Here is a 13,217-nt window from a genome sequence, read left to right on the forward strand (position 1 = left end):
GGCAATATTGGGGTTTGAACTCAGGGCCTCATACTTGGTAGGGAGGCTCTCTTACCACTTGAGCCACTCTGTGAGTCACACATGAATACAAAGTACCTCCATAAGATTCATCCTCTCTTGTCTTTGCTGTTTTGATAAGCACACAGTCCTTTCCTTTTGTGTTTTTAAATGTGTCTTGGCCATATCTGCTGAATCCGGAGTTTTAACTTTGGGGCTGATGAGTCTTTCTTACTGATCATTCCTTGCTCTTTGCAGATATCAAAGTACTGGTAAACTTATTCAGAATTTGAAGAGACCCTGTTCTCTTAGTGATACTGGGGTTTGAACTCAGGGCCTAGTGCTTGCTATGTAGGGGATCTACCACTTGAGCTATGCCCCTAGCCTAAGACCCTGTTCCCTTTTATTAAGAAATATATGTTCTGTTTGTCCAGGAAAAATGCATGCTTCTTCTGTTCTAGGCCTTACCCATTTCTGGGCATTGGTTCTCAGGCAGACACCTTGGGAAGCAGACAGGATACTATTGTGGGTGCTGGTGAAGTATTGACAAATGCTAGAGTGAGTGAACATCAAGTGCAGGGCACTGTGGATTTAGAATGAAATTGTCCCAATTCTCATAAAGGGAGACTGACAAATAAATGCCAATTGGTAGTGCAAGGTAGAGTGGTGAAGCATAGACAAAATGCTTCATAATTACTGGTGAGGGGACAGTGGGAAGGTTCAGGGCAAAGGTGACATTTAAGTGAGTTTAATCTGGGGCAGGCCAGAAGGTTGTCAGGGCCCAGAATGTAGGCAGTAGTGAAGACTGTTAAGTGATTTGACAGAGTTGTGCTGGGCACAATTTATTCCTCATACAGGGACTTTCAGAGCCATTTTGCTGGTACTTGAAGTTTCTTTTAACCCATCTCTGCCCTTGTGGTAGGCAAAGCAATAGTTCCCCAAAGATGTCCTCAGAACCTGTCAGTATTTCACCTTGTATGGCAAGAGGGAATTTGTAGACATGATTCAAAATGACTTTGAGATGGGGAAAGGCTACCCTAAATTATTCTGACTGGTCCTGTGTAATCATAGGGGTCCTTAAAAGTGGAAGAGTGAAGAAGGTGAGAATCAGAGAAATATGAGTATGGCAAAAAGGCACATAGCGAGGTGTTGTTGCTGGCTGTGGTGATGGAGGAGGGCCACCTAGAAACTAGAAATGTGGCGTCTTCAGAAGCTGCAAATGGCAGGACATGGATTCACCTGGAGGCTCCAGAGGAACCAGCCCTACCCACACACTGAGAGCTGTGTTAGAGCTGTTAGATAGTAAATGTGTGTTTTTGTTTTTTTTAGAGCCACACATTGTCATGTTTGTTACAGCAGCATTAGGAAACCAGTGCAGCCCTCATCTTTATGGGTTTATAATGCAAACATGGACCCCTTTATCCTTTGACTCTGCCTTCTGACCTTGACTCAGAAGAAAAACAGAATAGTTATAAATTAAACACTTTTTTAGTGGCCACATCTGGTCGAAAGTACTGAATTTATTGTAATATTCTTATTCGCTGTTGAATTTCATGTTTATCTTCTAGTAGATTTTACTGTTTCAAGGTGGTAAAAACAAAAACTTCTTTTTGCAGATTTAAAGACATGGCATGGAATAGTGTTTGCTGTGCTCTCCTAGCATTAGACCTTTTCTTGTATCATTTGCATTCTTGGCATCTAAAAAGAGCCACCCAAGTAGCAGACCCTTGGGCACTCTTGTTAGCTACCTGAATGCCTTTTGTATGTACATTATAGACTTGTCCTTTGCCTTTCATAGGTGTGTCCTGTCTTACTGGGAAGATTATTGGATTCCAGAGCATCCAGACTGCCCGTCATCTTCCTTTTGTTTCCCTACACAGCAGTGACCAAATGGGAAGATGAGCTCTGAACAACCTGTTGTGATCCAGGAGAAAGGCACTGCTTCCTGAAGGTCAAGATCCGTAATGCTCATGCAGCCTAAGCAGGAAAAAAGTAATGTTGGACATCACTGGGCAGAGAATTTGGAACAGCTTTTGTCTGTGGGGTTGCAGTTTTCTTGGATTTTGTTACCTGACGCAAGCCTGATTCAGCCTTGACATTTTCACTTCTGGGCTCTTTGTATCACTCTGCTCATACCATCCATTCCTGTGTCACAGACTTCCTCTTACTGCCCACATATTGCCTCTGAAACCTTAAGCTACAGTGTCCTTCTTCCTGACTCTTTTCTCTTACCTCCTGCCTCCTTTCTGTCCTGATTCTCAGTATGCCTGTTCTTGGAGGTTCCTCTCAAGTCTGTCAGCTCCTTTGTATTTGTCAAAGTGAGGTACTGTTGTGAATCAGATGAATCCCTCAGAGCGGGAACCCTGTGTTCCATTGCTGTGCAGAACATGCACAGAAAACTCTTACCTCAGGGTTCACTCCACAAGCGTGTCTTTCCTCTGCCAGGCAGCAGAGCTGCCAGAGGAGATGAGAGCGGGCAGGTGATGATGAGCCAACCCTTTGTAACTTCTCCTTGTCTTTTGTCAGCTGCTCTTGGTAGTCCATCACTGTGGCCAGCTCATGGCCAGCTGTCGTTCCTCTCACAGTTAACATACAGATTTGCTTTCTACGTTGACAGTATTTTTGTTGCATTGTCAACATCCCACTATCCAAGAGATAGGAGAGAACTAAGCGTCCTCCTTCCTTTACAAGCTCTGACTTCTTCATCAGAGCTTGGGACCCCTGATCCCTTTCCTTTCTCTTTTCCTGAGCACCAACCCCCTTTTCTGTTACTTCCTCTTTGCCTGCAAACACACTTGAGTCTCCTCTTGATCCCACCATGCCCTCTAACTCTGCCCTTTTTCTTCTTTTGTCATCTCCAAACTTTTAGTTACTGTCATGGACTTTGTTTGCTATTCACATTAAAGTATGGAAACTGTTCCACCCAAATCATTAATGAATTATTTTCTAACCAATTAATGCATCTCACCCTTTATCTCTTTTGACCCCACCCTTCTTGAAATGCCCTCTTCTGCATCTTCTCATCATCCTGTGGTTCCTTTGTTGGTTTCTCTCTCTTCTCCATTTGCTTGCTACAAGTCTGTTTTCCCAGCAGTCTAATTTTGGGCCCTACATTTTATTTTATTCATATTTTCTTTGGCTTTATGCTATGGTTTCATTTGAAAATACCATTTGCTAGCATTCATTTTTTTTTTTTAAAGAAGAATAAATGGATTTTTTTGTGGTACTGATGATTGAACCCAGGGCCTTGCACATACCAGGTAAGTGCCAGGCCCCCAGTCATTTTGTTTGTACTTTGCCTGGGCTGACTTTGAACTTGATGATCCTCCTGACTCCTGATTAGCTGGGATCACAGGTGTGTACCACCATGGTCATCCTAGCTAGCTTTATTGAAAGTTAACTTTTCTTAGTACGCTTTATATGAGTGATGTCATAGGAATATTGATGGGATTATATGATATCCCTTAGCTTATCTTTCCATCTATCTGTTACACCTGTGTCTTACAGCAGAAACACACAGTTACTCTTAAATCTGTGACATAAGACCCTTGCTTATCCCTCTACCCCCACCCGCAAAAGGTGGTCCTATGTGAGTATACTGCAAGGCAGCTTGAGTAGATGAGAGAGAAACATGGAAGCAGATGACACACCTGGGTAACCGTCACATCCAAGTGATCCTTGTTGTTGTGCCTTCTCTGTGGACCACTCCCTAGGTTCTGTGCCAATCCTGTCATTTCTTCTTCTAATGCATTGTTCTCCAAACAGTCATGGCAGAAGTTGCCAGCCCTTCCTCACACCCACCTCTGTCAATGTCCGGGACGCACCCATCTCCCAAACTTCCTGTTCTCTGTACCCACCATCACAGCCCTACCTCGTGTTCCCATCTTCTGGATGTTTTTCCTCTAGTCCATTACTCAATTACTCTAGCACTTTTAAGGCATATCTCTTGTTGTTTGCTGGCTTTTAACATGAAGGAAGGAGTCCAAACTTCTGAGAATGGCCTTCTTGCGCCCAGGCACACCTCTGCCCATGTTCCCTGCTGCTCACTGCCCATGGAATGAACAGCAGTATTGAGCGCCTTCTCCTTACACATTGTCTGCCTTTGCCTATGCTGTTTGCCAACATCCTTCATCTGTTACATCAGTTCTGAGACCCAAGCCAGTCCTCTCTGAAGCCACTGAGCTGTGCTGAGGCACCTTCTGTGCTCTGTGGCCCTTGGGCATGCTGCTGTCATAGCATTGCTGTGTGCTACTGTAGATGTTCATTCTCAGTTTCTTCATCCTGACTCAGTGGCTCAAGGTCAAGGATAAATGCTTTGTTCTCTTTTCATCCTCAGGGCCCAGTACAGAGTCAGGGACATAGTAAGTGCTTAGTAATGATTATTAAAGTGGTTCAGAGGATGATCCAAATCTCTAACACCAAGAAAGTGGTCACCATACCAGCTGTTTCCTCAGGAACAGATAAAACTTATACCAGTACCCCTGCCCTGGGTGTTGGTTGATACTCCAAAGGGCTTGCTCTTGGCCGGTTATATAAAGGACCCTTTGTGGATCTGGTGATTGGCATATGGATTTGATCACCCCCAAGTAATGCCAGAAAGCATTTAAAAAAAAAGAAAAAATGATAGCAATCAAGACTTAAGTAGATTAAATGATGGCTTAGATTAGTGGCTCTCAATCTTGGCTGCACATTTGAGTCACATGAGAGCTTTTTAAAAAAAGCCTGGCCCCTCCTCAGGAATTTAAATCAAAAGCTTGTGCTGTGAGACTTGGGTGTCAATCATTTGCAAACACCTGGCAGTTCCAGCATGTAGCCAGGGTTAAAAACCACTGGGATAGGTAAAGGTTTGAGTAAGTGATTCACTAATGGAAATTAGGATGGAATGAGACCTATCATGAGATATTTGTATTTTAAATCATGCAGTAGAAGAAGCATTGGAATGGACCTCAAATGTTTTTCTAAGAGGCTATGCTGTAGTTCTGTTTTCTTAAGATGAGATCCTACTGAACACTTACTAGTGAACAGAAATTTCCTGCCTTCTTAAGTATTCCATTCTGTTTTCAGATAACCCTTTGATTAATGGTGTCTTATCATATTGTCTCATAATTGACTTCTTTGTGATTCCACACATTTGTTCTAACTCTGTCCCATGGAACAATTCAATAAATATACGGGGACCACAGGAGTTGCAAATACATGAAGACCGTTCTCTTGCTTCTCTTAAGTAAGTTCTTGTGCAGGCTGCACATGTCATCCCTTGTTATTTCCGCCTTTGCTCATTGTGGAAAGTGAGCTCTGAGGAAGGTGCTATGTCTGAACAATTACTGCTCTATTTTGAGCCCTTGGGATGGTATGTAGTATATTGTAAGCACTCAGAGAATATATCTGGTGCAAGAAGGAACAAGCCAAGAAAGCATGTGGGTTGATTCTACCTCATCCTGCTAACTGTGACTGCTTAAAATAGACTTCTAATATCAACACAAAGTACATAAAAGCATTCACTTTTTTGTATCTTAATTCCTCATCTACCTTTATTTTTGGCTAAAATTTGTAACTGATCCTTACTTATATTGCTGGGGAAAGAATTAAAAACGTATAAAGGCAGAGTCTACCTAGTATCAGACCTTTATAGGGATGCGACCCTGTGTTCTGCTAGTTGTGTCTCTTGCTGTACTGTGGTTCAGTCCATGCTGCTTGTATTAATGGCTACAGGGAAAGAGGAAGAAGCATTTAACCTTCCTGGAGAAATTAGGGAATGACACAAAAAGGGATGGATGCAGGGTGATGGCGTTTTGCCAAGAGACAAGAAAAGAACATTCCTGGCATAAGAATAGTAGAGATGGGCTAGATCCGTGGCTCAAGAAGTAGAGCACCTGCCTAGCAAACTGCAAGTCCTGAATTCAAGCCCCAGTACCACCAAAAAAAAAAAAAAAAAAGAGGAGGATGCTGACGCAATTCAAGTGGTTCCTCATGGTTATAGGGAAAAGTGGTTCAGTGGTACATTTAAGGCTATTGAGGTAGAAAAGGACCCAATCACAGAGGATCCTTAATTCATGCTAAGGGCTTGGCCCAGTTTTCTATAGTACTGGTAGACAACAGAGAATGTTAATCAGGGAGTGAAACTTTTGTGTATTATAGAATGCTGCTGCTGGGGACAATTGTTGGAGTAAGAGAAGCCAAGTAAGAAGTCTCTAGGTGAAGTATTGTGAAGGCCTGAGCCAAGTCCATGGCAGTAGGAATCTAGGGAAGAGACAGGTGAGAGAGACTTCTGGGAGATGGAATTTACAGGTAGTACTCACTAACTTTATGCTAAGGGACAGTCTAGAAAGATGTTACTATGCCACTAGTTGTCATTTTTTAAAATTCACTGTCTTCCTTACCAGGAGTCACACTATCCTGAGTTTTATTAATATTAACTCATTCCTCTCAATAACCCCATGAGGCAGGAACTCTTACCTCCATTGCACAGATAAGGAGACAAAATACTGGGGTTAAGAAGCTAGATATAAATAATGGAGCAGGGATTTGAACCCAGGCAGTCTGGCACGGAATCCAAACTCAGGTGGAAATGTGCTCTTGAGGTTACAGAAAGAAGTTAGGAAAAAAGACAGAAGAGTCTGTTTAGTCTGGCCCAGCCCTGTGTCTGCCTTGCAATGGGATGGACATTGTGAGAAAACAAGAAGATAAACTCTGTTGGGGTCATTGAAAACGGTCAAGATGCAACAAAGGAAGTCTACATTAAAGCTAAGCCATTGGAGAAGACCAGGAAGCAGATACAAAGAGGAAGCATAGGTGAGGAAGAGAGTAAGGAACCTCCAGCACAACTGACACCAGTGGGGTCCTGGAGCAAATGTTGCTGGTATAGGGAGCAGATGCCATGTTGTATTTATATGTGTAAATGTGCATGCAGTTGAAAAGGAGATCTTTAAAATCCCCAGATAACAAAAGAGCTGACAGTATCAACGAAGGTACAAAAGAAAAGTAAATGTAAACATACAGGAAGTAGTCAAACTCAGAATTCAAAAAGTGGAAATTAAAAATACTATCTAAATTTAAAATACTTTTAGAAGAGTGAAGCAGTGAGAATTAAGAATAGAATAGGCAGAGTCCCAGAGAGGGGACCCTGGAGATCTGCAGAGGGCCCCCTTCAAGTATTCGGTAGAACACAGATCATTATGTCCATGGGAGGAAGTCACTTGAGCCAGAGTCCTCAAAAGAACTAGAGGAATAGTACCTAATATCCACACCGACTGACAGTGTGCCCACCCCCACCAGGTAGACCAGAGCACTTATTTCTGGAGCATTGGGTAGGTGTTCTCTACCAAGTCAGGGCCTGGCAGGAAAGTGTGCTAAGTGCTCCTGAGTCCACCTAGTAAATTGTAAAAGTAAGACCCAGAAAGGTTAAGTTCTTTCCAGGTAACCTAATTGTGTCCTAAAACAGACCTCAGGATTATTTCTACATACAGAAGTACCTGGCATAGCCAGGTGCCTGTGGCTCATACCTGTAAATCCTAGCTACTCAGTAGGCAGAGATCATGAGGATCTCAGTTTGAGATTAGTCCAGGCAAAAAGCGAGACCCTATCTCCAAAATAGCCTACATCAAAAAGGGCTGGCAGAGTGTCTCAAGTGGTAGAGCACCTGCCTAGCAAGTATAAGGCTCTGAGTTCAAACCCCCGCCCCGACCCCCACCAAAAAATACCCAGCATCCAACATGATGAAATCTGTAATACCTAGTATCCAATCAAATACTACAAACATATGGACAGGAGAACATGGCCTATAATGAGGATGATAATGATGAATTGACACTGATCTCAAATTTGCACAGATGGTGGAATTAGAGGATAGTAAAACCCATTTTTTCATATTGTCAATAAGTACAGAAATAGAAGGTATAAAAAAAGAACCAAATTAGATACTAGAGAGAAAAGCTACATTGTCTGAAGTGACAGTACAGCCAGATGTGGTGACACGTGATGGTGGTTCCAGTTACTCATGAGACAGGCTGGAGGATCACTTGAGCACATAAGTTTGAGACTAGCCTAGGTAACAAAGCTAGACCCCAATCTAAAAAAAAAAAAAAGAACATACACTGGATTAAGAGCAGATTAGACTTGCAGAAGAAAAGATGAGTGAAGTTGAAGACATTAATAAAACACTTTATTTGCATACTCCAAAATAAAATGTAGAGAGGAAAACCAAAACATACGGGAAGAACTTAAGTGAACTGTGGACACCTTCAAGCGGCTCACTAGGTGAGTACAGTCATGCTGCATAACAACGTTTTGGTTAATGACAGGCTAAGTATATGTCACAGTGGTCCCATAAAATAACCTAGAAATTCCTTTTGTCTAGTGACATGGTACCATCATAACGTGCCTTACAAAAAAACGCAGTTGTGATGCCAGCCCAGGGGCCTGGAGATGTAGCTCAGTCCTGGACTTGATCCCCAGCACTGGAAAATGAAAAAAAAAATACATAGCATATGCAACTATGTAATTGTAAGTGACTTGCTGGTTTATGTACTTTTAAATTGTTACTTTAGTGAGCTGGCCATGGTAAGCTTGTAGCAGTCTCATATAGCTCATGTTCTCCACATCTGTAGATTTTTATCAAGAAGCTACAGTGAGTGGCTCACAGTGAGTGATTCACTTACCGATGTGCCAGCAGGTCTTCTTAAGCACGCAATGATGTGTCTGTCACCCAGGGATATAGTTCACAGAACATAAATCTGTCTGTAAGTGACACATGACTGTAATTGGAGTACCCAAAAGAGAGGAGAGTAAGGGGTAGACAAGAAATGTAATAGAACTAAACCCATAGATCAAGAAACTCAAGGAACCTTAAACCCAAGAAGCATGAAGAAACCCACCAAGGAAGATTATAATCATATTACTCTAAATCAATAAAAGAGAAAGTCTTAATAGCAGCTACAGGGAAAATACATGCTATATACAGAGGAACAAAGAGTGACATCACATTTCTTACCAGAAACAATATAAGAATAGTGGAGCCATATTTATAAAATGGTAAAATGAAAAGTACTTAGAATTATATACTCGGTGAATATCTTCGAAATCAAAGGCAAAAAAGCATCCATAATGGGAGAAAATATTTGCAAATCACATATCTGATAAGGGTTTACTATCTACAATATTTAAAGAAGCCCTACAACTGAACAACAGCATTACAAACAACCCAATTTAAAAATAAGCAAAGACCAGGTGTGGGGGTCACACCTGTAATCTCAGCTACTCAGGATGTGGAGACTGGAGGATTATGGTTCAAGGCAGCCTTGGCAAGAAGTTTGAAAAAATTCCTATCAACCAACAAAGCTGGGAGTGATGGTGTGTGCCTATCATCCCAGCTATGCAGGAAGTTTAAATAGGAGAATCAGGGTCCAGGCTGGACCAGTCATAAATGCAAGACCATTTTGAAAAATTACTAAAGCAATATGGTGAAAGTATTTTGTTTTCATGTATGAAAATAAAACAATGAAACCTGTTGAAATTGTTCTAGGAAGGGGGGAGGGGTGGAGAGGGGATAAAGGAGAAAGATGAAGAGGTGACTCTAAGCTATATTATGGGCTAGAGGTGTGCAACTTCAGTTGTAGAGCACCTGCCTAACAAGCATGAGGCCTTGAGTTCAAACCCCAGTACTACCAAAAAGAGATGTAAGCACTTACGTAAATGTCACAATGTACTCCCTGTACAGCCATAATATAGTAATACAAAAAGAAAATGAACAATTAGACCTAAAAAGAGAAAAAAATTACTAAAGCAACAGTATTGGAGGTGTGGTTCAAATGGTAGAGCACCTGCCTAGGAAACACAAGGTCCTGACTTTATGCCACAGTACCACCAGAAAAGTAAAAACAAAAATGAGCAAAGGACTTGAATAGATACTTCTGCAAAGAGAAGATGTACATGGAGCAATAAGTACATGAAGATACACTTAATATTGCTAGTCATTTGGGGAAATGCAAGTCAAAGTCGCCATGAGATACCATTTAATAGCTACCACGATGGCTATAATTTTTTTCTAGTATCTGGATTTGAATTCAGGGCTTTGCACTGCCTGAGCTACACATCCAGCCCTTTTTGCTCTGGTTATTTTGGATATGGGGGGTCTCACTTTTTGCCCAGGCTGGCCTAGACCACAATCCTAGTTTATGTTTCCCGCTAGGGTGACAGGTGTGAACCATGATGCTAAACTGTTTTCTGTTGAGATGGGGTCTTGTAAGTTTTTCTGCCCAGGCTGGCCTGGTACCCTGATCATCCAGATCTCAGCTTCCAGCATAGCTTGGGATGACAGGCACATGGCACTGCGTTCAACTACTGGTTGAGATGAGGTCTTACAAAATGTTTGCCTGTGCTGGTCTTCAGCTGCCATCCTGATCTCATCCTCCCAAGTAGTTATGATTATAGGTGTGATACACCGGCACCTGGCTGTCTATGGTTTTTGTTTTTGTTTTTTCTTTTTTTGTGGTACTAGGGCTTGAATTTAGGGCCTCTCACTTGCTACACAGGCACTCTACCACTTGAGCTCTCCACCACCCTTTTTTGTATTGGGTGTTTTCAAGATAGGGTCTTGCACACTATTTGCTGCGCTGGCTTTGAACCATGATACTCCTGATCTCTGCCTCCTCGGTAGCTAGAATTATACGCATGAGTCACCTGCACCCAACTGGCTGTGATTTTTTTCAGTGGGAAAATGTGTTCAAAAGGGTGTAGAGAAATTGTACCCTTGTACATTGGTGGTCTGGGTATAAAAGTGATGCAGCCATTATGGAAAATAGTCTGGTGAGTCTTCAAAAAGCTAAAGAATCCAGGTGCTGGTTGTTCATGCCTGTCATCCGAGCTACGTGGGAGGCCAAGACTGGGAGAATCAAGGTTTGAGGCCAGCTAACCCTATCTCCAAATGACTAGAGCAAAATGGACTGGAGCCTGGGTCTAGCAGTAGAGTTCCTGCTTTGCAAGTATGAAGCTCTGGGTTCAAACCAGTCTCCCCACCACCACCAAAAAAAAGACACTAAACAAAACCATGTGACTGTGGGTATATGTGCAAAGGAATGGAAAATAAGGACTCAAACAGATGTAACATACTACAAACTATTGACTTACACATTTGAAACAGGAATTACACAGTACAAAGGTTACATCTCAATAACAGGCACAGGGTCAGGTTATAGGTTAGTGGTAGAGCACCTGCCTAGCATGCATGAGGCCCTGGGTTCAATCTCCAGCAGCACAAAAACAGAGGCACAATAGACATTGTCTCACACACAGATGCTGGAAAGATTTGCAACACCCGTTACTGAGTGTTAAACCATGTCCTGCAGGGAGAAAGGAAATAGAACCAAGTGGAAATCAATGTATGAACCACCTTGGCAGTGGTAACTACATAGATAAATGTGCCATGTTTTCCTCAATTTTCTTTGAAAAGAAAATTGACTTTTTTATTGCTGTGTAACAAATTACCATAAACCTAGTTTAACACAGCACTCATTAGCTCTGGTTCTGTAAATCAGAAGCGTGCTGATGCTCCTCTGGGTATCCAGAGGCTGGGGTCAAGAGGTTGCTGGACTCATTCAGGTCTGCAGCCTCTGCGGAAGAATTCACTTCTGCATTAACTCTTAGTAGTTCCAGTTTCTTGTCTCTCTTCCCAGCCTGCTGTGAACTGGCTGTGTGTCCTCTGCTCTGGCCTGCCCACTCTCCTCACTACACTGCCCTTTCTTCCTCCAGCCAGCAGTGGCTGCTCACATTCCTCCTGGGTGGCAGGTCTCTGACTTCCTTCTGCCACCAGTGGAGCAAGTGCTTGTTTCTTATTTGTAAAGTGAAGATATTGGGTCAGATCTTGCATTTTTGTTTTTTAATCTCAAAAGAGAATTATTAATGATATGTAGAACCATTCTATTCTCCGTGAAATTTAGCTTGGCCCCAGAGATTAAGAGGTTAAAAATGTAATTCACAAATCTCTTGTGACCCTAATGTTGGGGGATTTCAGTTATTGTAGATTTACTTACAGATTTTTTCTGGTGTTCCTCTCTGTAGTGGGTGTCTTGTTGCACCTTGCTGGTATGAGGGGCTCTGGGCTGACAGTTTGGAAGCCTTCCAGTCAGCAAACTTGCTTCATGTCTTTGCTTCTCAGGACTCTCCTGCTATTCAAGAAAGTGTCATTAAGAACAAGGGAACATGGACACTGCGTTGGCTGCCCGGTCCCAGGTATGTTGGGCTGTTTTCCTTGCTATTCAGCTGGAAATCTCTTTTTGCTTAATTTCCTTTGCACAAAAACTTCAGCAGTAGTATTATATATAGAACTCTTTGCTTTATTTGTAGTTTAGTTTCATTTCCTTTAATACAAAAGAAATGCAACACAGGTTTCGCAGTAACATGGGTAGGGTCATGTGGGCAATCTCAAGGATCTTGACGCAGTGCATTTCATTCACACTGAGGCATTAACCCCGCAGTAGGTGCCCCCCATAGATGATGAGAGAACTGGAAATTCTAAGGCCTCTCAAGAACTGCTCTGGTGCTGGCTCTCCTGGGTGTGACGTTGGCTGTGTGAGCCTCTCTGTAGGGATCCCGTTTGGAGGAGCTTGGAGACAATTGATGTAATTATTAGAGGGTCACTGGAACCAGGGAACAAAGAGCTCTGAAGAGGATTTGACCCTGGGAGCAGCACTGCCTAAGAGTTGCCCAGGGTGGGAGGGAGACTTGGCCTCTGCATCTTGCCTAGCCTCTTCTTTGGGAAAGTCCTTGCAGTTGTGGACAGGAGAGCTGGAGAAGCAGGTTGAGAGAAGAGATGATGTTCTGTGGCCTGTCTGTGGAGGCTCAGCCCCGCACTGGAGTGCTCCAGGCAAGTGTTTGATGTATACATTTAACATGAGATTTGAATAGTTTTAAGACTCAGGAGAAAAGTTGCTGAAAAGATATTTAAGCTAAGACATTAAGGCTGGCTTATGATTGTCCAGATAAACATGATAGAACTGGATTTGTGAAGGCTCAGAGTTTGAGAGTTTTGAAGAATTAAAAACAGTTCAAATAGAATTGAGGGAGGTATGGACGCCCTGTGGAGGTCTTACTGCAGCCTGAATGCTGGGCAGGAGGTGGGGCTGAGAGGCCTCAGGAGTTGGTGTACAGTGACAAGGCTGAGCTGAACTGAAACAGATCAATAATTGCTGAGGCTGGTAGAGCTGACAGCCTCCTGTAAAGGTGGC

At 42.6% G+C, this 13,217-nt stretch overlaps 1 protein-coding gene across 4 annotated transcripts in view; it reads left to right on the top strand.

Moving 5' to 3' along the window:
- Positions 1-13,217, top strand: part of Znf10 (zinc finger protein 10) — a 28,766-nt gene that overhangs the window by 3,487 nt on the left and 12,062 nt on the right. Inside the window, exons 2-3 of one of the 4 annotated variants that reach the window (XM_074060969.1) lie at positions 1,796-1,989; positions 12,149-12,222. In XM_074060969.1, coding sequence (XP_073917070.1) covers positions 12,193-12,222 — 30 coding nt within the window. In that variant the 5' untranslated portion in view covers positions 1,796-1,989; positions 12,149-12,192. The remainder of the gene's footprint in view (positions 1-1,795; positions 1,990-12,148; positions 12,223-13,217) is intronic. The other 3 variants (XM_074060970.1, XM_074060972.1, XM_074060971.1) reach the window with 3 other exon arrangements.

The sequence above is a fragment of the Castor canadensis genome, chromosome 18, assembly GCF_047511655.1.
Source record: "Castor canadensis chromosome 18, mCasCan1.hap1v2, whole genome shotgun sequence".
NCBI lineage: Eukaryota > Metazoa > Chordata > Mammalia > Rodentia > Castoridae > Castor > Castor canadensis.